The 20,992-nt window shown below is 42.7% G+C and overlaps 1 protein-coding gene across 3 annotated transcripts in view; it reads right to left on the bottom strand.

The window, feature by feature from the left end:
• Window positions 1-4,199: 4,199 nt before the first annotated feature.
• Window positions 4,200-20,992, bottom strand: part of Tiam1 (TIAM Rac1 associated GEF 1) — a 362,213-nt gene continuing 345,420 nt past the window's right edge. For 2 of the 3 annotated variants that reach the window (XM_076867146.2, XM_076867147.2), the window contains 6 exons: window positions 20,059-20,167; window positions 15,830-15,888; window positions 15,216-15,318; window positions 12,450-12,537; window positions 10,283-10,455; window positions 4,200-6,652 (listed from right to left, as the gene is read on the bottom strand). In XM_076867146.2, the coding sequence (XP_076723261.2) occupies window positions 6,183-6,652; window positions 10,283-10,455; window positions 12,450-12,537; window positions 15,216-15,318; window positions 15,830-15,888; window positions 20,059-20,167 (1,002 nt within the window). In that variant the 3' untranslated portion in view covers window positions 4,200-6,182. The remainder of the gene's footprint in view (window positions 6,653-10,282; window positions 10,456-12,449; window positions 12,538-15,215; window positions 15,319-15,829; window positions 15,889-20,058; window positions 20,168-20,992) is intronic. The other variant, XM_076867149.2, reaches the window with a different exon arrangement.

Below are 20,992 nucleotides of genomic sequence, written 5' to 3'. Positions count from 1 at the left end.
ATTTTCTATGTTCATTTATGAATACATGACCAGTGATACTCCATATCATGTACAACCACAAGAATGGAATCGTAAGTTATACTCCATGTATGTATACTATTTCGAAATATGCCCTACTGTCATGTATATCTAAAAAGAAAAAAAAATTTAAAGAGAGAGAGAGAGTATTTTTTAATATTTATTTTTTAGTTTTCTGTGGACACAACACCTTTATTTTTTATTTTTATGTGGTGCTGAGGATCGAATCCAGCGCCCCGTGCATGCCAGGCGAGTGTGCTACTGCTTCAGCTACATGCCCAGCCCAAGAAAAAATTTTTTAAAAGAAAAAAAATGAGAAAAAAAATTATAAATTAATCCACATTTATGTAAAAAAAAAAGTTGTGACATTTCCTATGACCACAAAGCTACAATAATTTTAAAAAATCAATTCTGGATTAAGCTTCCATTACAATTATTATTGATACATAATTGATCATATAAAAATGTTTTGAAAATATTAAATACATAAAGTAAAATTTCCCTGGAAATAATAATGAAATGGGTAGGGCTTTTCATTTTCAATTATCTTATGTTTCCATGAAATAATATAACTAGAGTTCAACACCAATTCTACTTTGATTTTTCTGTTTTATAAATATAAGCACAGAGAAACCTTGTTTGGAGATTATTGGGAATAAAAGGAGCTTTATTATTGCAGTTTTATGAAGTGCCACCCAATTACTTGCCATCTTGAATTATAATGCCCAAATCCAGAGATATCTGCCATGGTTTGAAGGCATCCTCCAAAAATTGGGAACTTAATCCACAAATTCGTATGTTCTTGGGATGAAATAACACTATATGGGTTAATAAAACGGAATCAATTTTGAGTACATGCACATGGACCCACGTGTGTGTACTCACACACACATCAATGTATATATTCAAGAAAACAATCAAGGACATGATAACAAAATGCTAATATCTTGATTGACAGGGATGGGGTTAAAAACCAACTACCCATTAATGTCTACAGTGCAACATAATGATGCCAGGCAGCAATCTGGGCACAAAGCTAAGCACAACAGAACACATGACACTGTGTCTCAGACGAAAGCACCAAACTCAAAATCCAAACTGTTCTTGAGAGCAGTTGAGGGAGCCCTAGGTGACTTTCAAGAGAAGTGGCTCAGTGCTGAATGGGCATGTATAACCCCTGGTATCTTTAAAATAATTCCATATCACAAGACAACAGCAGAAGACACATGGCCCACAAGTTAGAAGCTGCAGACCATGAGCCCACTGCTTGACAGCAGGACACAAGGACCTACCTGATCACGTTGCACTGAGACGCAAACCTGGATGGTGGTAGACGCTGGCCTAATGGAATAATGTAACTTATGGGCTGAATGTTGCTTTATACTGTAGGATGGAATAGACCAGAATAAATTCCACTGTAGATGAATGAGGTTTACTATGCAATGTATTCTATGGGCTAAGAGTGGTGAGATGGGGACAGAGAGAACAGAAACAAAGTGGTCCCAGGGACATGTTTTGGGAGAGTTTCTACCACTGCTTGATTAACAGAAGACAGTAACAAGTCAACAGCTCCTACCGTGTTTGAAGTAGCCCTAAACAGTCATGATTTATATTTTGAATATAGATAGCACTTGATACACTGATGGTTCAACTTACATTTTTTTACTTTAAGATTGTGTGAAGATGATACGCATACAGTAGGAACCATACCTTTGCAGTTTGAATTTTGCTCTTTTCACAGTCTAGCTGTATGTGGTGTGACACTCTCAAGATGCCAGGTGGCAACAGTGACCACGGTGCCGGCTCGAAGGGTGAATGAGCCACATCAGTGTGCCCTGATGCTGAGCTGGGGTGTCTGGAAGGATGAGTGAATTCAATGGAGTTTTGACTTAGGATATTTTCAATTTAGCACGGATTAACCAGGATGTATCTCCACCTTATGTCAAAGAGGCTTCATGCTCCTCCTTTCTTCAAACGTCCACTCACTTTAGAGAAGTCTCTGGGGTAGGCAATGCTGCCATCCTGGCCTCATACATTTTGCATGTAAGTAGCTAAATATTTTGAGTATTGATTTTTCTCCCTGTATTTTCACTTTTCCTTCCCTTCACCTGCTCAATATTTCCCCTTCTTCGAAGGCAACTGTGATATCCTGGAAGAGGCACATGCCCAAAACCGGAAATTGCCTGTAAAGCCCTCGGAGGGACAAAGAGTCGGTTACAGGTGAAGACGGCTTTTTTCCACTGTTCTTCTTCCCCATATTCACCCTGCACAGAAAGGGCACATCCACTGGCAGGGGGTAGGGGCAGGCTGAGGGACTAAAGGGGCCAGAACTTGAGCAACAGCACAGGGAGCAGACAAAACACTGAGGATCTGAGTATAGAGATAACTCGGGGGCGCAGCTCGGAGTTGGGCAACTGGGAGCACTGGGGAGCCCACCTCCAAACAAGAGGGACCCTGAGCGCAGGAGCATTGGCCATCGCTACAGTAGCCTTTGCAGACAAATGGACACCAAGACTGGAGGCAAGGACCTTACTCAATGCCCCAAACCCTGACAGCCAGGGAGAGTCAGGGGCAGTGAGGATGGTTTCTGCCAGGCAGGTGGGATAAGTGACTGAAAAAGAAATTGTTAGAGGGGGAAAGGCCCTGGGATTGTTCTTCTGTACCTGACTTTGAGCACTCACTTTCTCTGCACAGGGCTACTCGGGAATGCAGCCCAAGCCACTAAGTATCACTAACACCGGAGGACAAACTGTTGGGATGACTTTATCAGTAAGTGTTAAAGCGGCTTCAGTCAGTCCCAAGGAGGACGGAAAGAAATCTTTCTATATCTTCAAATGAATGTGTTGATGCACGGTGCCTATGAAAGTGTCGTGGCTCTAAATCACTGCTTAATGTCAAAACACGGGGAGACCAACAAACTGATGTTTCTCAAATGAACATGCCTCTGAACTATCCAGTGATTTTCTTAGAACAAAACAGACATTATGACTTTATGTATGTATGTGACTGTATGACCAATGTGATTCTACAATATGTACACTCAGAAAAATGAGAAATTATATTCCATCTATGTATGATATATCAAAGTATATAAGTGCATTCTACTCTCATGTATAACTAATTAAAACAAATAATTTCTTTTTAAAAATCTGGTTTGATTTACACATCTGTGCTGAAGGCCCATTTTCTACAAGCTCTGGGGGGTTGATGCTGTGGTCCACAGACCTCCACAGGAACAGCAAGGAGCCACAGAGCAGAGCTCAGCAGGGTCTACATCACCTTAGACAGGAAGGAGAATACCTTCTTACCTGGAGGGCAGGTGTGGGTGGATACCTCGGACTGGGTAAAGTTTATAAAGGATTCCGGAAAAAGGTCAGGGGACTCTGACAGGAAGAGAAAGCTGGCCAAATCATATTTAACACTATATGTGTGTGTGTGTGTGTGTGTGTGTGTGTGTGTGTGTGTGTGATATTCTATGAAAAATCCAGGCAGCAGGCCACTAGTGACAAACTGTGGAATGACCCACGAGTTCCCTCATCCAATCCTGAGTTCAGCACACCACCCCAACACTTCCCCATGCACCCCTCCACCTACTCCCTCCAGGATGGGGCAGGAGACCAGGAAAACAAATACGGTTCTACCAAATACAAACTGCTTCTTAAAAACTCTACTGAAGATGTAGACTTTTTTCTTGTCACTATTCCTTAAACAATATAGTATAACAACTATCTGCATAGCATTTACATTGTATTAAGTATTTTAAGTAATCCAGAGATGATATAAAGTATACAAAAGGACTTGGCTAGGTTATATGTAAATACTACTCTATTTACATGAAGATCCCTGAATTTGGGTACCCACAAGAGTCCTGGAACCAATACTCTGCAGATACTGAAGAATGACTGTCATCCCACTATGGGTAATGGATGTATATTTTTGGTATTTCCTATTCTCCAAGTTTTTAGACTAAGATGTCAAGGAACTATAGGGCTTTTTCTCCCTTTTAAAAAATTTTCTTTTCTGTTTTGGTTAAAACTTCAAGCCTTACCAAAACAGTTTCCCTTGATGATCAGAAGAGTGACTTTTAATATAGACATTCCCAGGAATTTTTCCCCCAGGGACTCTTTCTAGTCCCATTTCTACTCATCTTCGTGCCCCAAAAAGGCACAGAACCACACTGGTACTTTTCAATATTTTTATTGTTTGACAGGCATTTACAACGTTCCATTCATAGACCTAAAAACATAAAAATAGACCTTCTTTCAGCTTATAAAAGAAATATATAAGAACTTTTGACATCGACACGTCATGACCTTATGTACAAGAGACAATGGCACCCTCTCCAAGCACCAGACTCTCCAGTATTTTCCATGGACGCGCTGCAGGGGGACCAGTAAATTCAACTATTCGACGCCTCTGCTTCAGTTTTCCATCCAGACACAATCGAACCCGAGATGATATGGAACAATGCGGTGATACAAAGGGCATAGAAACCATTCTAAAGCTTTTTAAGAAAACCAGAAGATATAGCAAAAATTTAATAGAATAAAATTTTCAAAAGATCAAGCTCAGAGCCCTGGAAACCCGAAAGGGGGAGGGACGTAGGATGGGAGAGAGGGAAAAGCAAGCAGGGGCACGGAGCAAGATGTTCTGAACTCTCTATTGTCTGGAAATATAAAGTCATAACTGATTCTTATAAAATATAATTCCTAAAGCTACTATAAAATTCAGGTCTTTAAAGTACCTACTGATGTGTCAAACACCAAATAGATATTTTTTTTCCCCAAAAAGAAAGTTTTCATATTATTTAAACCCTTCTTAGGAAGTGGACATTATGAAATGGGAAGAAGGAAAAAAAAAAAAAGCTATAAACCTTTTTTAAAAAAAAATTTGAAAGTGCTAAAACTTGTTTTTGTTCTTCTATTTGGATATCTGTTTAGAATGTTAGATTTATCAGCATGTTTACCCTGTTTTGTTGGCATGAAGAACTTGTTAAATGCAAGAGATGTTTTTGAAGAGGTTGTTTGGTTCAGAGGTTTGGTTGTGGGCTGTCAGGGAAGGGGGCGGGTCATCTACGATGAAGATGCAGTTCTGATGGGAAAACCAATCAATGATCACCATGGCAACCCCACACGAAGGAGGCTCCCTCCCCTGCCATGTGCTACAGACGCACACACAGCCCATTCCCTGTCTTATGTCACCCAGCCAAACTCCCATCTCAAATATAGACTCAAACATTTAAAAAAAAAAAAAAAACAGCTTCTTAAAAAAGCAACATTTATCCTTACCATGAGCTGCTTCTTGGCTTTTCGTATATAAATATAAAATCACCATGCCTCACTCTCTGCAAAAGGTTATATGCTCATTTCTAGACTCAGCGAGTTACATCTAACACTGTAAAATTCTCATCTCTTTGTGCCCCTGCATCACAGGTTAAATACAAAAAATAGGTTTTTTTTTCTTCTTTTTTCTCTCAAGTGATAAATTTGGATCTCTTTTACAAGAGTTTGGCATCTTTATAATTCTATGCAAAACTAGAGCTTCCAAACACCGACATAGAGTCAGACCAGCCATAGTTCAAAACAGAAGAAAAAAATAAAAGGCTCATCAAGACATAAATGAGACCACCCTCTCCTCACACATTCTTAAAGTACACTGATACCCTCAGACACGGAAGAGAGAGGGAGGGCGAATCCTGCAAGCTGTACAGATACTTCGTCTTGTTCCATTGTGTGTTTGAAAGTGGTTTCCCCAGCTAGGACACTGGCTTCAGACAGGACGGGGTGTGTCATCTCTTTGTGTGTGCTATCCCTTAAATCAATCTGTCCTAGCTGCTGGGGGTGGGGGGTGTGGATCTGCTTTCCAGTGCTATAGATTATTTCTTCTGATTCTGCAGGCCCTGTTTAATTGAGAATAAATAAAAGCCCTTGGTAATATACAGAGGACAGGACTCCAGCTTGTTTGGGACCCTGAACAATTCTTTCTGATGTTGTTAAGAATGACGAAGGTGGGTGGCTACATGGCTTCAGAACCGAGTCAGCTGCCGGAACCGTGTGTGCAAGAGTGCGACCTAAGGGGACATTCTCGAGGATGGGACAGGAGGGCGGGCAGAGTGGGGCGGTGGGAGAAGTATGTACACAAATCCTCTGGGGGACACGACACAGTCAGATCTCAGTGTTGAGTTTCCTGGAGGGGGCAAAGTCTTCACGCCTGACCCAAATGACTTCCTCACTGGTGCTCTCCAGACCTCCATTGATGCCCGACAGGGCGGTCTGCTTCCTGAGCTGGGTCATGCGGGATGCGTGACTATCCAGAGTTCTCCGGCCTCTTTCTCGCTGACTGATGGAGGCAGCCTGAAGCTGCTCCTGCAGGTCTCTGTCCACTGCAGTGCCCTTCACGGACTCGCAGAACTCGTCATCGTCACTGAGGATGTCTGTCTCCTTGATGTCATCTTGCTCCTCATACTGAGCAAGATCAAACTGTTCCTCTACCCATCGGTCAGTGTCCCCGCCACCGGGGGGCTGCTGGGACTCTTTCTCCGGGCTGCTGGCGGAGACGGCATCAGAATCAATGGTAAACCTGTTGCGGGCCAGTCGCCGCCTCCTCCTCCCAAGAGACTTGCTTGGGGCGGACACTGCGCACACACACAAAAACACAAAAATAAACCCCACACGCTTCACCATGAGATGGAAATCCAGAAAGCAAAGGAAAGGAACACAACAATGAGGTGATATGCACTTGACAGTCTCTGGGGCTCAGGGTTTGGAGGCTAGAGGTCACCATCCATCTTGCTCAGACGTCTGGACTTAAGAGGGCCTTGTAGCCACTGACCCAAGGGAGTAGGCAGGACACAGGAGAGGGTGTAGGCTATGGAGAAGGAGAACTCAACACCCTTTAAAATGACCTATTACTCTAGCCTGTGCATCTGGGAGACGGGTAACACAGACTCTGTAGGTCTCAAGTGCACCTCTAACCTTGGGATCAGTGAGTGATGTCTCAACCCGAAGACGTCTTATAGCACAGAATGAGGAAGATCCCTCAGGGCTGTGCCAGGGTCACTTGGCTAGAACAGCTATTCTTCAATAAATGAGGGGGATGCTGTCTTTGGAGATACTACCATGATGCACCAAGGAGGCAGAAGCACTGGTCTAAGCTGTGGTGCTTTCTGGGAACCTGAACTGAACCTTTCTTGAGTACATGCTGATTAAGGTTGCCACCCCCTTCTGAAGGAGTACGTGAAAAAAAAATACAAATAAAGCAGCTCTCAGAGATATGGAAATGTCTACTAGTCTCCTGTCCCCTTTCAGACAAAATCCCACACGAACTGTGAGGCTAAGCAAATGAGAGCCTCAGTCCCTCCTAACTGCATTTTGTGAATCATTCTACCACAATGCAATTAAGAAGCCAGTGCCTGAGTGGAACGAGAAACAGTCAGGCAGCTGAGCAACAAAGTGCTGCATAAAGTGACTAAAAGTAAGAAAAACTCAGCTTTGAATTCATTCTTTTACCCTACTGCCTTCTAGGAAGTTAGAACTACTAAAAACAAGCAAACAAGGGATGCCACCCAACCAAGCAAGCAAACTCTCTCTCTCTCTTACACACACACACACACACACACACACACTCACACTCACACTCTGGCTCACTTGGAAATGATGCCATTTCTCCCTCGAGAGTAAAGTGGCTGCTGCATTAAACACAAAAAGGTGAGATGCATTGTGGGCTTTCCAGTGGCAGGGAAGAGCCTACGCAGCAGTCAGGGGATGCTTTACAGAAACTGAAGTCCTAAAAGCCATCATTGCTAGATGCTGCCAGAAGGAGGCTGCCTGTTTTCGTTTACTGCAAAATGCTGTCTTGATTTCAAATACAGCAGGTACAAGGCTGAAGAGCTCAACATTGGCCTAAGCCATTGGCCAGGCCATCCTCTGTCTGAGACCTGTGTGCCCACCACCATTCTGAGCGCTCTGTCATCTCAATGGGCACAGCTCTCGCCCAGAGAGGGGGATGAAAACCATTTCCAGGCAAAATGGCAAAAGGAAAGAAAATAACTGAAAGACAAAACCTACTCTACTTCATTGGGAAGAAGCATAAATCCCTGTCCAATTTTATTTTAACCTCACCATAGCAGACCTTGGCTCTCTCTAACCACTTCATTAGAATTATCCAAATTCAAAATCTGTGAACGATATGCATGCTAAAGTACCGAGGGGTGAAGTGTGGTAATATCTGTATCTTTGAGATGTGTCACAAATAAGAAGAATTGATGAATGACAGATAGAAAGATAAATGATAATGAAAATATAGGAAAATATTGGTCCTAGAATATGAATGGTAGGTATAAACTCTTTCAGTTGCTTTTTAAGTCCAAAAATTTATAAGTAAATGGCATATTATATAATATATATTATATATGTATATATGTGTATATATATAAATTTTTTTTAAATGGGTCACTGGCAGAAGTATAGTACTTTTCAAACAAATATGGAGGCAGGATATGTTTCTTTACTATATTATCAAACAGAACAGAGGTAGAAATAAACTACCTGGGTATTCATGACAATGGAGAATGAAGCATGAGTATAGATCCTTTATTAAAAGGATATTTAATAACCCAGTTAATATTAGTGGGTTCTTCCCAGTCTTTCAGGAAGACAATCTTGGATTTGGATATTTCCAGTGTTCATTGCTAAGCGAGTGCTGAGAGCTGATCCACTCAAGAACCATTTTTTTAAAATCATCAAACATGAATATTCTAATCATAGCTGCCTTGGAAGCAGAGTGATCAAGACTTCATTCGGCCAAAAATGAGCCATGAGGCAGGAACATCTTTCAATCATCCAAATCCAACAGGTTGTGACATCAAGGGTTTCCCTGGGGATTCATGATGATGATTTAGGTTGCAGGTTGCTTTGCTTTTCTTTCCAAACGATCTCTGCAGGAACATTTCTGCAGATCCTAAAGACTAAACATGATGGGCTCAAAGCAGAAGCAGCTCTGAATTTTGGTTCATTAAGAAATGAATCCTGGCCACTCATGGGCGGGTTCCCTGAGAATAGGAATGTTCCCAATTAAACATTCCCCAGTAACAAGAGGAGCAGATGAGATGATTCTAAGACAGAATTCCCTCCAGTGAGCTATAAAGGGTGGATGAACTGTCTTCACATGGGGACCCCATGAGAAACTGTGGGTGTGGGTACATTTGTGACTCTTAGGATACCCTGGAGAACCCCATAAAGTGTTGGGTGTTAGCTTAACTAGATTTTCAACTGGTTGGAGAATAAATCTAAGATAACCCTAACCCCTACCTACGGTGCTTAAAGAATGTAATAGCCCATGTCAACTTAGATAGGATGTGTCTATGAAAACCCTTCAACCATTCACAGTTCTGTCCACACCTCTTGAACCCCACTGAGAACCAGTGTAAAGGGAATTAGGACAAAAGTTAGAAACTTTTTTGGCAAATGCAAAGGAAACCCCTTTAACTGGAATCCCTGCAGAATTCTGGCCTGCCTCTTAGAAAGGAGTGATTAAAATGTTAAGATCTTGATGTCATTTAGTACCTTGTAGTGCTGTGATAATACCTTTCTTCCTAGATATGTTCTACTGCCATTTATAGATAGTGATATTGATCTTCCTTCTTCCCTGCTCCAGATTGATGGGATAAGTCCCACAGGAATATTTATTTGGAACCATTTGCATCTTAGATTCCTCTTGTCCAGGAGTGGCTTAAAATGTCCCCTAACACTGAGAATAAAAATAAAGTGGCAGGCACAAGGCAGGGTCAAAATCTGATGTGTCACCGGGTCTGTCAAACCAGAATCCTCACTGCTGTGCTGCCAGATAACAAAGCCGCCACCTTCTCAGGACGGTGGGCTGTGACTTTGCTGACACGATGCGTTTGCTTTTGCTCAACCAAGCTGAGCGTCATGCAAAGCAGCAACTCTCACCCCGCAAGCAGGCTAAGAGGGCCACTCCAGAGGGAGGATGCGCTGGCTTGCTGCTTGGCAGAAGACAGGGAGCTCATAGGCAACAGAAGGGGCAGCAAAGGGTAGATGGAAGGAAGGGAAAGTGAAGGGCAGAGTCCCAGGGAGCCCCGGGATGATGGGAAAGGCAGGGACCCTCATACCAGGGAAGAAAGGTACTCCTACGTAAGCCCCCCAGGGCCACATCTAACTCTTGCAAAACATGAAGTCAAGCTCTCTGGAGTTCTAGAGCGGAGTGGGGGTGACGGGGATCTTGTACGTCTGAATCCCCACAGTACCTGCCCTGCTCATGGCTGGCCTGGCACCTTTCAGCGCACATAATCTTTTTCCTCCAAAAGGGACATACTGCTGGGATGAGGGAAGGCTTTCAGTTTTGAGGAGCTGTCTTCTGTGCTTATCTCGCAGGATCGAATGCACAGCCTTCAGGAAATCCTTTCGGCTCTCTGGGGAGCTAAGAAAAGAAGGTTTACAAGGGTTAGAGAAATAGCCCTTAACACAGAGAGGGTACTCATGCTATTAGGTGCAGCCAGACAAATATCCCTGAGGACCAAAGGGTAAAGACTGGGCGTGTGGCTCCAATTCCTCTGCCTGAGCTGTTCTCTTCTCCCTTTCTGCTTTGTGATTCATCTTCTGCAGCCAATTTGGGATAGAGAATCCCATTAACCAACAGATCAATGGACAGAGGGATTTTGTAGCAGGAAGTTGCCAAATTCTGCCTTGGCACTTAAGGCAGCCTTACTTTCTGAAACGTTTTTTGAGGAAAATTGAGCCCCAGGCTCTTGCATCTCTGCAGACAGACATCCCAATGCGCTTAGCTTCTTCTTGTGTCCCTGCTATTAAATGGCAGCTCCTCCCACCATCTATTTCAGCAGAGGAAGAATGAAGGCTACATTGTTAAGAACTGTCAAATCATCCCCGGTCCTAATTTTCCTGGGGAAAAATGTGCCTCCTAGGTGTGAGCTTCTTCTTTGCTAGTTCACAGTATTTTCACCCAGGTAAGCCTCAGCTGGTATTCCCTATCGACAACACACATGGCAGCTCTAGACAGGATTGCTGAGCCCCAGGTACTTTACCAGCAAAATCTCAAAAGGACCAGCCTCTGCAGAGGGTAAGGTAATGTTCAAAACTCATGTTCAATGTTTCAAAAAATTTTCACTTTTACTCCTGACAGCTTCCTAGGTTTCTGTCGTTTGTTGACACTTGTCACTCATCAGAGAGAGGGGATGTAGCAACACAAAATATGGGGTTTAAAGCTAAGTCCACCTGAGTTGAACCCAGTGTTTGTTTTCTATAACCCACTGGGCAAAGAGCCGCCTATGAGCCTTGGCTCCCTTTAATAATGAAATGAAATAATGAATGACAATGGTTAGTATCATCTGTGTTTGGCAAATGCACCTTCTTATTATACTAGCAACAGCATTATAAAATACCATTAATAATCATGATAGTATTGATTATATTGTTTTTAATAAGTAACTCACAGCATACTACTACTCTCTCTGTGTAAAGTACTGGATAACTATTGAGGAAACTAATGAGTGCCTATGAGAAAACTAAAGAAGGATTAACTGTGGATCATATTTAAAGCCAGTAGGATGCAGTCTGTTGAGACTAACTATCTTAATATTTCTCTCTTTTTTAAAAATTTATTTTTATACGGTGCTGAGGATGGAACCTAGTGCCTTACTGGGCCAGGCAAGTGCTCTACCCCTGAGCCACAACCCCAGCCCCTATCTTAATATTTCTAGGGGAAAAAATAAAACAGAATTGGCTGCACATGGGAGATCTCAAATTCTCATAAAGGTGATAGAAGAAGAAGAACAAGAAGAAATAAGTAGAAGCCCACATTGTAAGTTTAGTGTCCACTCAAGATCTGTAAGTGATCAAGAGTGGCCAGCCTCCCTATGTTGAGGCTATTCAAAATCATCAGGAGGGCTGGGGTTGGGGCTCAGTAGCAGAGCCCTTGCCTCCAACATGTGAGGCACTGGGTTTGATCCTCGGCACCACATAAAAATAAATAAACAAAATAAAGATATTAAAAAAACCATCAGGAATCCTGATGGTAGTGGCTTCATGTCACTACCCCCCTCCCAGCTGCACCTCAGAGGTGTTACAGTGTAAACAATGTGCCCAAACATGACAACATAGCACCACCCTGTCCTCCTGTTTTATTCAAGGTAAACACAGAAAGAAAGCCTTCTCTGGAATGTTGACTGTATGTGAAAATTCCTACATGCTTTTAGATAGATACTAAACTAACCAGATTATCGTCTATATTCTAATACCTTCAATTTATCCAATTACTGTTATTTGAAAAAGGTTATTTTCTCAAATTAAAACAAATAAAAAACACTAAAAATGCACATGGAGACGGGCAGGTACAGGCTGTGCATCAAACACCAAAGGCTGCGTGGTGGGTGCTGAGGCCTGGACTCTCAGGCTTACCTGCAGCACAGGTGGAAGACTCTCTCTGGCCTCCCTTCAGATTCCGATTTCACATGGACAATTTCACACACGGCATTTGCTTCTGCATCTAGGTAAGTTAAAACAAGGACATGTTAGGGTATGTTTCAAATTGATTTATTTACATGTTTATAGAAACATTCTTCGCACTGTGGTATATGACCAAGTATTGCACAGCAGCACAAGAACGAAGAGACTTCACTCCCCTCCTAGGATCTAAAGGGAGAGATCAAAAAATTAATATGCACTAAGAAAAAAACTCTTGCAAAGAGTTGCAAAAATCTCCTTCCAGCAGGTCTAAAAGGCCCTTCAGAAATCATATTGATTGAGGAATACAGTCTTTCAGCTGTGCAGCTAAAATTATTTCAATTAAGTGATTAGTTCTTTTGGCAACAGTTGGACTACACAGCACCCAGGATAACAGTGCACATTTTCATCAGGCCAATGACAAGAGGCGTCAGGCCACTGCTGACTGCTAGGGGAGCCCTCCCGCTAAGTGACCAGGCCTGACCTTGTGAGCTGCCCTGGAGACCTAATGGAACTTCTCTTCCCAACTTTCCCACAGTGCCCTCTCTCAGTGAAGCAAAAAATGGCACACTACAAAGATGAGGAATAGCTATGTTTTAAAATATAGTCACCCTCAGTTCCCAAGGGGGTGATTTCAGGACTCTCATGGATATTAGAATCTGAGGATGCTGAAATCCCTTACCTAAAATGTCCTAGTATTTCCATATAACCTGAGAAATAGACTCTGTGTACTTTCAATCATCTCCAGGTAATTTACAATACCTAATATGATATAAATATCATGTAATACTATATTGTTTAGGTAATAATAATAAGAAAAATAAGGCTGTGTATGTTTTCTTTTTCCCAAATTTTTCTATGCACAGTTGGCTAAATTTATGAGCACGGACAGAGCCCCTGGAATACAGATGGCTAACTGTAATTTCCATGTTTTGCAACACCAACACCATCATGTTATGTTAGTCATGAATAAAGTGTTTGTGAAAGAAACAACGTGCTTTAGACACAGAAGCAGCCCACTGTGAGGTCCCGCTCTAATCGAATGGTACAGAACCTTGGTCACAAACCCTCACTGTGCCTACATTATTTAACTCCAACCAGAATCCAACTGCACCAAGTCTTACAAATATTCTTCAACTAAGATTAAAATCTAGAAAATTCACATTCTGACTCTCAGATCCACTGGCATTTACTTCATAATGAGGAACATGTTGAGTAGTCTTTCCAACAATTAAAATGTGTTTCTGTCTTGATGGTTGTAAAGAATCTGAATGAAAAATAGAGGGTGAGAATGAAATGTCATATCACAAAGATAGCTTTGTTTTGAAAATGTAAAGTCTTTATGTGTTTAGTCCTTAATGAAGGCAGAATTCTTGGCAAAGATGCCTGCAGCTAGCTGGAGGAATAACTTCCCATTTATAAACCTAGTGCAAGGAAACATGAACTAATTTAGAAGCAAAGATTCTAAAGAGGACAATGCTAGTGTTTAAGTTTCTAAACCTCAAAATGCTTGCAGACCCATGTTCTATCAGTTTCTGCAAATTCCTGCAAATTGACTTTACAAGTCAATTCTAAGTACAATGCCTCATGGTAAATCATTGCTAGAAGCTTAGACAGAAACCATCTTAAGGTGGATAATTATCCCACATATATTGCTTTTGCATTTGTGCTTTCCTACCACAAAGGACAACTGTAAAGGGAGGTTTATGTACTTTAATTTGGGGGAATAATTGAAATGCATCAAATATTGCAAGAGTGCTCTCCTTGGGATATCAAAGTAGTTGGTTTTGTGAGATTGAGACTCAGCTTTATTGCTTATGGAGCCAGCAAGTGGAGACAAGGAGAGTCTGAGCCACACAAATCAGACAGTAAGAACCTAAGGTCACATTTGATGCCAGAATCAAGACATAGAAAAAGAGTCCCTCCTGGGGCCTCACTTTACTACCTGAAACAATACCTGCTGTCCAGGTGGGAGAAGGAATAGGTGTGGCCAATGTGTCTATGTGACTCCCAAAGATGCTCTTTCCAGGATGTGCCTGGGGGAGCCATTATTAATTTCCCCGTCCAGAACTTGGCCTCAGATGAAGCCCAGCTGGGCGGTGTGAGTCATTGGAGTATTGACTTTCTTAGTTGATAACCTGCTGACATGTACTTCCCATGTGTTTAAAGCATCATTGAACCATACCATCAAGCATGCTGGTTGCTACCCAACAACTTACTTCACTACAATTTGGATGACAGAAAAAGAGCCAACATTTCAAAAGCCTTCACACTAGTACCAAAGACTGAGATGTGTCATACTTCAGGCAAAGAAATGAGTGTTCAATGGCTCTTTCGTGCTTCCCGTGGTCTTTCTGGGTTGCTTGGTTAAAAGGCAAATAAGTCATTTGCATGGGCTTTGTCTGCTCAAGAACTCTTTCCAGAAGTTCAAGGCCCATTGCTACTGAGATGTCGGTCATTATAATATCATTAGCATACGTCACAGAATGACCCCAATTCCTTGGAGCAACTTTGAAGACATTGCACATCTTTTCACTCAGTTCATTCACCTACTTGGGTTCATTCATTCATTCTTTCACTCAATACTGGCCAAGTAAATAAGAAGCAGTGGGAGGGACCGAGGGAGAAGGGAGAAGCAAAAAGATGGTAGGGTGCTTGGACCAGGAGCATGGACACAAACAAACAGTTCACACACTCGAGTCCAGCCCGTGGCAACTTTACCTGCACTCGCCAGAGCGCGGACCTGCAGAGCTTCAGTGGGGATCATGTGGCGAAACCGGAAGGGGTCCCACTCTTCGTAAATTGACAGCCTGTGAGATCCCACCTGCAGCAGAGAAGGAGCAGCTGTGGAGCACAAGCGCATCTACCCGGGAGTAGGTCCCTACATTTCTTACTCAGTTAACTGCAGCACATGCCCAAAGGAACTTCACTCCCACGATCTTTTGTTCATGATGCTGGAAGTGAGGGGGTGCCGGATAACTATGCCCAGGGTGTGCAAATAGGTTTGCCGATCAAATGTAGGAAAGAGAGAGAAACAGTAAAAAAGGTAAAAAAAGGAATCTTAAAAGAGCAGAGGCAACAGAGAAAGGAAAAATAGTGTCAGAAAGGTTTTGGGCCATGGGGGTAGGCAATGGCTATTCATTCTCATGCTCTAAACATGAGCCTGCCTGAAAGAAGGCAGATGGGCAGGTGGTCTCCACCAGAGTCCTCAGGAACACACAAAAGAGAACAACTCAAGGCGGCTCTGGCCAACACAGGGATAGACTTAGGCAGATACAACTGAGAAGCAGAAGGAGAGAAACTTGCAAACTGTGGGGTGACGTGAGAAGCCTTACAAGTTTCTTCTTCTGTTTGGAACCATCTTTATACACGAGGACCACAGCAGTTTTGAAGACTGGAAAAAAACAAACAAAAGCAGTTATGGCAGGAAATGCGTGGGGTTTCCCCCTTAACTTCCACAACATGTGATAAGGACACCACAGGTGGTGGGAGGGCAGGGGGAGCCCAGGAGACTGACCCCCACCTACCTTCCCTCCATTCACATTCAGGAAAATCAAAGGGCTGTTTAGACAAAAATTTCCAGGTCCAAAATAAACAGAGAAAGTCTAAATAAATGGAAATAACACTGCTTCCCCAAACTTTCAGGAAAAACATTATTTTAGTTATGTTATTCAGAGGTCAAAACTTTAAGCTGGTATATATTGAACAAAAATGTACTAAGTAGTTGGAGAAATAATGCAAATGTCTCTATTATTTGCTGAAGGTAATTTACATTTATGAAAATCAGGTCAACAACACACACGCACACCAGGATTCATAACTCAGGAAATAAAATTCAACTTTCCGACCTAAAGAAAGGAAATTAGTTTATGAAGTAGAATTGCAATTCCACTTCTTACAAACAGACTGAATCAGAGTACTCTTTGGAGTAGTGAATATATAGTTTTGTTCTTATGTTCTTTTAGGGGTGGGGACATACGACAAGAGTTATGCATAATATTCCAGGAAATTCCTTAAGCAATGCCAGACAAGTTTATTGAACATGCAGGGATTCTGTCTCTCTCTGAGGGGGAGGTAGCGTTGGTGGCAGAGGAAGGGAAGGGCGATTCCAGCCCACACCCCATTCTCTGTCAGGGTCTCTGCTATGGTCTATGTCTGTTTTCTCCCTGAATGTTGAGACTAATCACCAATGTGATGGTTTGGGACTAGGGCCTCTGGGAAGTGATTAGGCCATGAGGGTTCTGCCCTCTTGGGTGGGACTGGTGCCTGGGAGAGATGCCTGGCCTTCCCTGCCACGTGGAAACCCACCTAGAAGGCATCATCTCGGAGGGATCTTGGGATCTTGGCTGACTGTGAGGAATAAAGTTCTGTTTACCCAATTTATGGTGTTTTGTGGTGGCTACCCCTCAACATCCCAAGGTAGCCTCTGTATCCCTTCCTTCTCTAACCCCCCAGGAACCATCTAGTCATGAAGCTGTAGCAGGAGGCACAGCCTGGTGTACCAGCCACAGAATGAAAAGGAAATGAACATTCAGAGAATTCTCATTTGGGCCACCAGGCTTCCAGGCCTTGGGAGACCATCCCAAAGCATCTGGCTCCATTTTCCATCACACTCAGGTCAGGTCAACTGCAGAGAAATAAGCCTTGAGCTGCAAAGACCTCAAGGCCACCATGGGTCTAGAGTGCTCCAGCCTGTCACCCCTCATAGCATCTCAAGGTTCTCAGAAGAGGCTTGAAGGTTTCCTTCCAGAGGTTCTTACTGACCTGAGGAGGCCACAGCAGCTCTGCATAGCAGCTGAGCATCAGCAACCCCAGACCCTTGGTACCTACCATGAAGCCTCCAGAAATCATGGTGGCCAGGACAGTTGGGTCCCCTTAAAGGTGACTGACCTCCACTACAGGAGATAAAATCCAGTGAACATAGTCTCTCAGGGGACCCATCAGGTCATTGGGACCACAGCTCAATGTTGTGATTTGCTCTAAGAAGGCTCATGTACCTGCCTCAAGTTACCTTGACCTTGACCATCATGGATCACAGCAAGAGAGCAAGAAAGTGAGCCTCAGCCTGGCTGGAACCATCAATACCTCCCGCTCCTCCTTAATGATGTTGCCCGATTCCTTTAGATACGGCCTTGACTGCAAGACACCCTCGTCAGCCTAAAGCTCCTTCTCTGTGCCTTAAATGTTAAATACCTAACACACCTCCGAAGCCTACATGAGATATATATGTGGGAGGGGGTCTGGGGCGACAGCTAGCCCATGTCAGTTTCAGAAGAAAGCTGTCCTACTTCCTGAGATTAGAGGTTTAAACCCAAACAAAAAGCAACCACATTTCAACCTGAAAGCGGTCTGACTGATGGTAACTAACCTACTTCTCTCGCGGCCTCTCTTCCCTACTTCAAAACCCATTTCTAAGGCTCCTTTAGTTCTGCTTTTGCTCCTTGAAATCACATCAGAACTGTCAAAGCTGACACCTTTAACGACCTCATTTATGACCTATCCGTAAATAAGCTCATTATGGTGACTTCAGTCAGTCGCCCTCATAATCCCAATTTTAATCCTTCCTCTTTCCTTTTACTGTGGCTCTGGAGAAGACCCTGAATAATGATCAGCTTGCCTCTCATCATGCAGCCTTCCACAGCCTTTACCCCTGTGACCCCCAAGTGTGCCATCAGGGGGTGCACGGGGGCTGGGGATACAGGAGGCACCGGGTACGGTGGCCCACCTTCCTAGATCAGCAACCAACACCTGCCTCCAGGAAGCAGAGGACACTGAGTGGCACCCAAAGTCCCCCTCCGAACTGGCATTTCAAAAACTGGCATTCAAACCGTGGTTTGGCAAATGAAGGCCCTGAGGCCACGTGCACAGAAATGGCCGCCAACAGCCTTCTCATTCATTTTATTGCCTGTAGCCTGCTTTTGGCTACAGTGGCAAAGCCCGTGGACTCATGGCCCTGAAGCTTAAAATTTATTCTGTGGCCCCAAACAAATAAAAAATTTTGTGGATCCTAATTTACTCCCACTCAAATTATTTTCTTATTCTAAATTTGTTTATTTCTAATTATATGAAATCTGTAAAAATCTAGGGGACAAGTCATGAGATATTCAAATGCTGAACTCTGGAACTGATAGCTTATAGCCCTATATCAGAGACAAGAAGGGGTTTGGGTCATGCAATGACACAGTAAGAAACATCAGAGACCCGGCCTTCTCCAAGAAGCCGTCACATAATAAAACATACCAGTGGTGAAACTGCAGGGGAGGGAAGCATATACTACTGCCCCCCGTCCCCCCACCCGGCCACTTCCCCCTCCCACCCCCGCCACCACGGCCAACTTGTTGAAACACTCCCAATACTCTATATGCTCTAGCTGGTCACATTTTCTCAGCATACTATGTACCGTTTGGTTGTTCTTAATGAAATGTCATCAACAGCTACTCTTGTGAAATTTTAGGAATATCACTAATTTCTCAATGAAGGCTAAGTGGATCTAAATAGGAATTCCAATGACTTTTAAATTAAATGCTCTGGTTTGAATACCACCAGGATGTTCCATATGGGAATACCCTGTTCACATCACGGAGAGGGGAAAAAAGACTTCAGATAAAAAAAGTAAGCAAGGTGGCACATGTCTGTAATCCCAGCTCCCTGGAAGGATGAGGCAGAAGAATCACAAATGGTTGGTTTGTGGTTCAGTGGTAGAGGTGGTAGAATTGCCCTGAATTCAATCTTTAGTCACACACACACACACACACACACACAAAACAGAAACAAAGTGCAATAGCAGTAAGCAATGTCCCCTCCCCTCAGCCCAGAAAAATAGTGTAAGAGAATGGTAGATGCTAATTTCCTACCCTTGAATTTTCTAGAGGGAAGCTGGGAAAAAATACAATGTAAGACAAAAGCATGAGCTGTGGATGGTTTTGTGCTCAAGAACAACCCTGCAACAGACGACACTCACACCTACACTGCAAACACAGGCTGTATTTCCAGAATCATGCATAATTCTGAGTGCACCATCCCATAATTTTTTTCTCTCTCAAAAAACATATTAATACAGTACAATCACATGAGATCTCTAATTGTACCACATGCATTCATCTGAACTAGTTCATTAAAAATATAGCTTGTTAAAAATAAATCATTCACAAACAGGTCTGTTTGCATTAGTGACAATGTCACTGTGCAGAACCTCACCACCAATCAAGCTGCAGTAACACCCAGCTGAGAAACACCCTCACACACCATTATCTTGAAAAGATACTTGGACCAGCAGCAAACAGACAAAAATAAAGTCCTTTTCCTGTTTGTGTGTTCACATCTGAGATAGACTTGGACACTGCCATGATCACCAGCTCCCGCAGCTGAGCGGCCACTACACTGTACATATTTAACTGGAAGGTTTAATTTAGTGTTTGTGAAAGACTGGCAGCTGGAGCGGGAAGACCAATTTTAAACTGAAATTAGCTTTATTTTAATCAATCGTGTCTTAGAAAAGAAAGAGCATTGCTTCGAAAAATAAGCTAGCCTTTTCCCCTCCTCCAAAACCTCTTCTGATACATACCAAAAGCTGCCAATTCTGGCTCCTTTTTCCACTTCCCCAGAGACGCCGGTGGGTTTAGCCAGATGACAGTGGTGTGCAAGAGAAGGTCCCCCATGCTCAGATCTGCAACCTGCAAGTCAGAGACAGGGTGGTGTGATCAATGCTCAGATTTTCGTGAAGTTTTAAAATATGGGAGGCTGGTGTCAATTTTACTTCATGAGAACATTTTCCTAAAAACATTTCTGTAAGTATGTGAGGTAATCCATAAGGTCAATAGCTGGATGTGGCCATTCCACAGTGTTTCTATACAGCAAAACAACAAGTATGCACACATATGTACACACACACACACACACACACACACACACACAGAGAGAGATAGTCCCCTCCTTATCATAGTTTAAGTTAAGCATGGGTTTTTCAACTTTACGATGAGCTTACTGGTGAGTTAATCAGATGTATCATGGATAGTTTCGACCTAAGATGTGTTGTTCAGGACATAACCCTCTGTCAGTTGAATAATATCCAGGACAATTTTTACTTATCAATTTAAATGAAGTTATTTTTAAAAAGTGAATTAGCATATAAAAATGACAGATCACATTTAAAAAATACTCATGAGTTGTTATTGTGTCAATAAACACATCTGTACTTGAAGCAATGGGCTGTGGATATTATAGTATCTAGTTTACTCTTCTAATGCCAAGTTTTAGTATTGTTATGTTCTTCCATGTTTGAAATACAAAAAATATAATCAAGTTATAATAAAATTGCTTTAATTCATCTTAGAAGTCCAGTTGAATCCTCTGATTACTAAAAAAACATACAAAATGTATTTATACAATTTTGTTGTTGCTTTTTCTTCCTTTAAACTGACAAGTGCTTCTGTTTGTAGAGTCACCTAGACATATTGACCCACAGAGCCCAATGGTAGCCAGTGTTTACACTTCACAAT

This window comes from Callospermophilus lateralis, chromosome 10, assembly GCF_048772815.1.
Source record: "Callospermophilus lateralis isolate mCalLat2 chromosome 10, mCalLat2.hap1, whole genome shotgun sequence".
In the NCBI taxonomy this organism is placed as follows: domain Eukaryota; kingdom Metazoa; phylum Chordata; class Mammalia; order Rodentia; family Sciuridae; genus Callospermophilus; species Callospermophilus lateralis.
The sequence above is the reverse complement of the archived record's forward strand: the minus strand, read 5'-3'. Positions and strand labels throughout refer to the sequence as shown.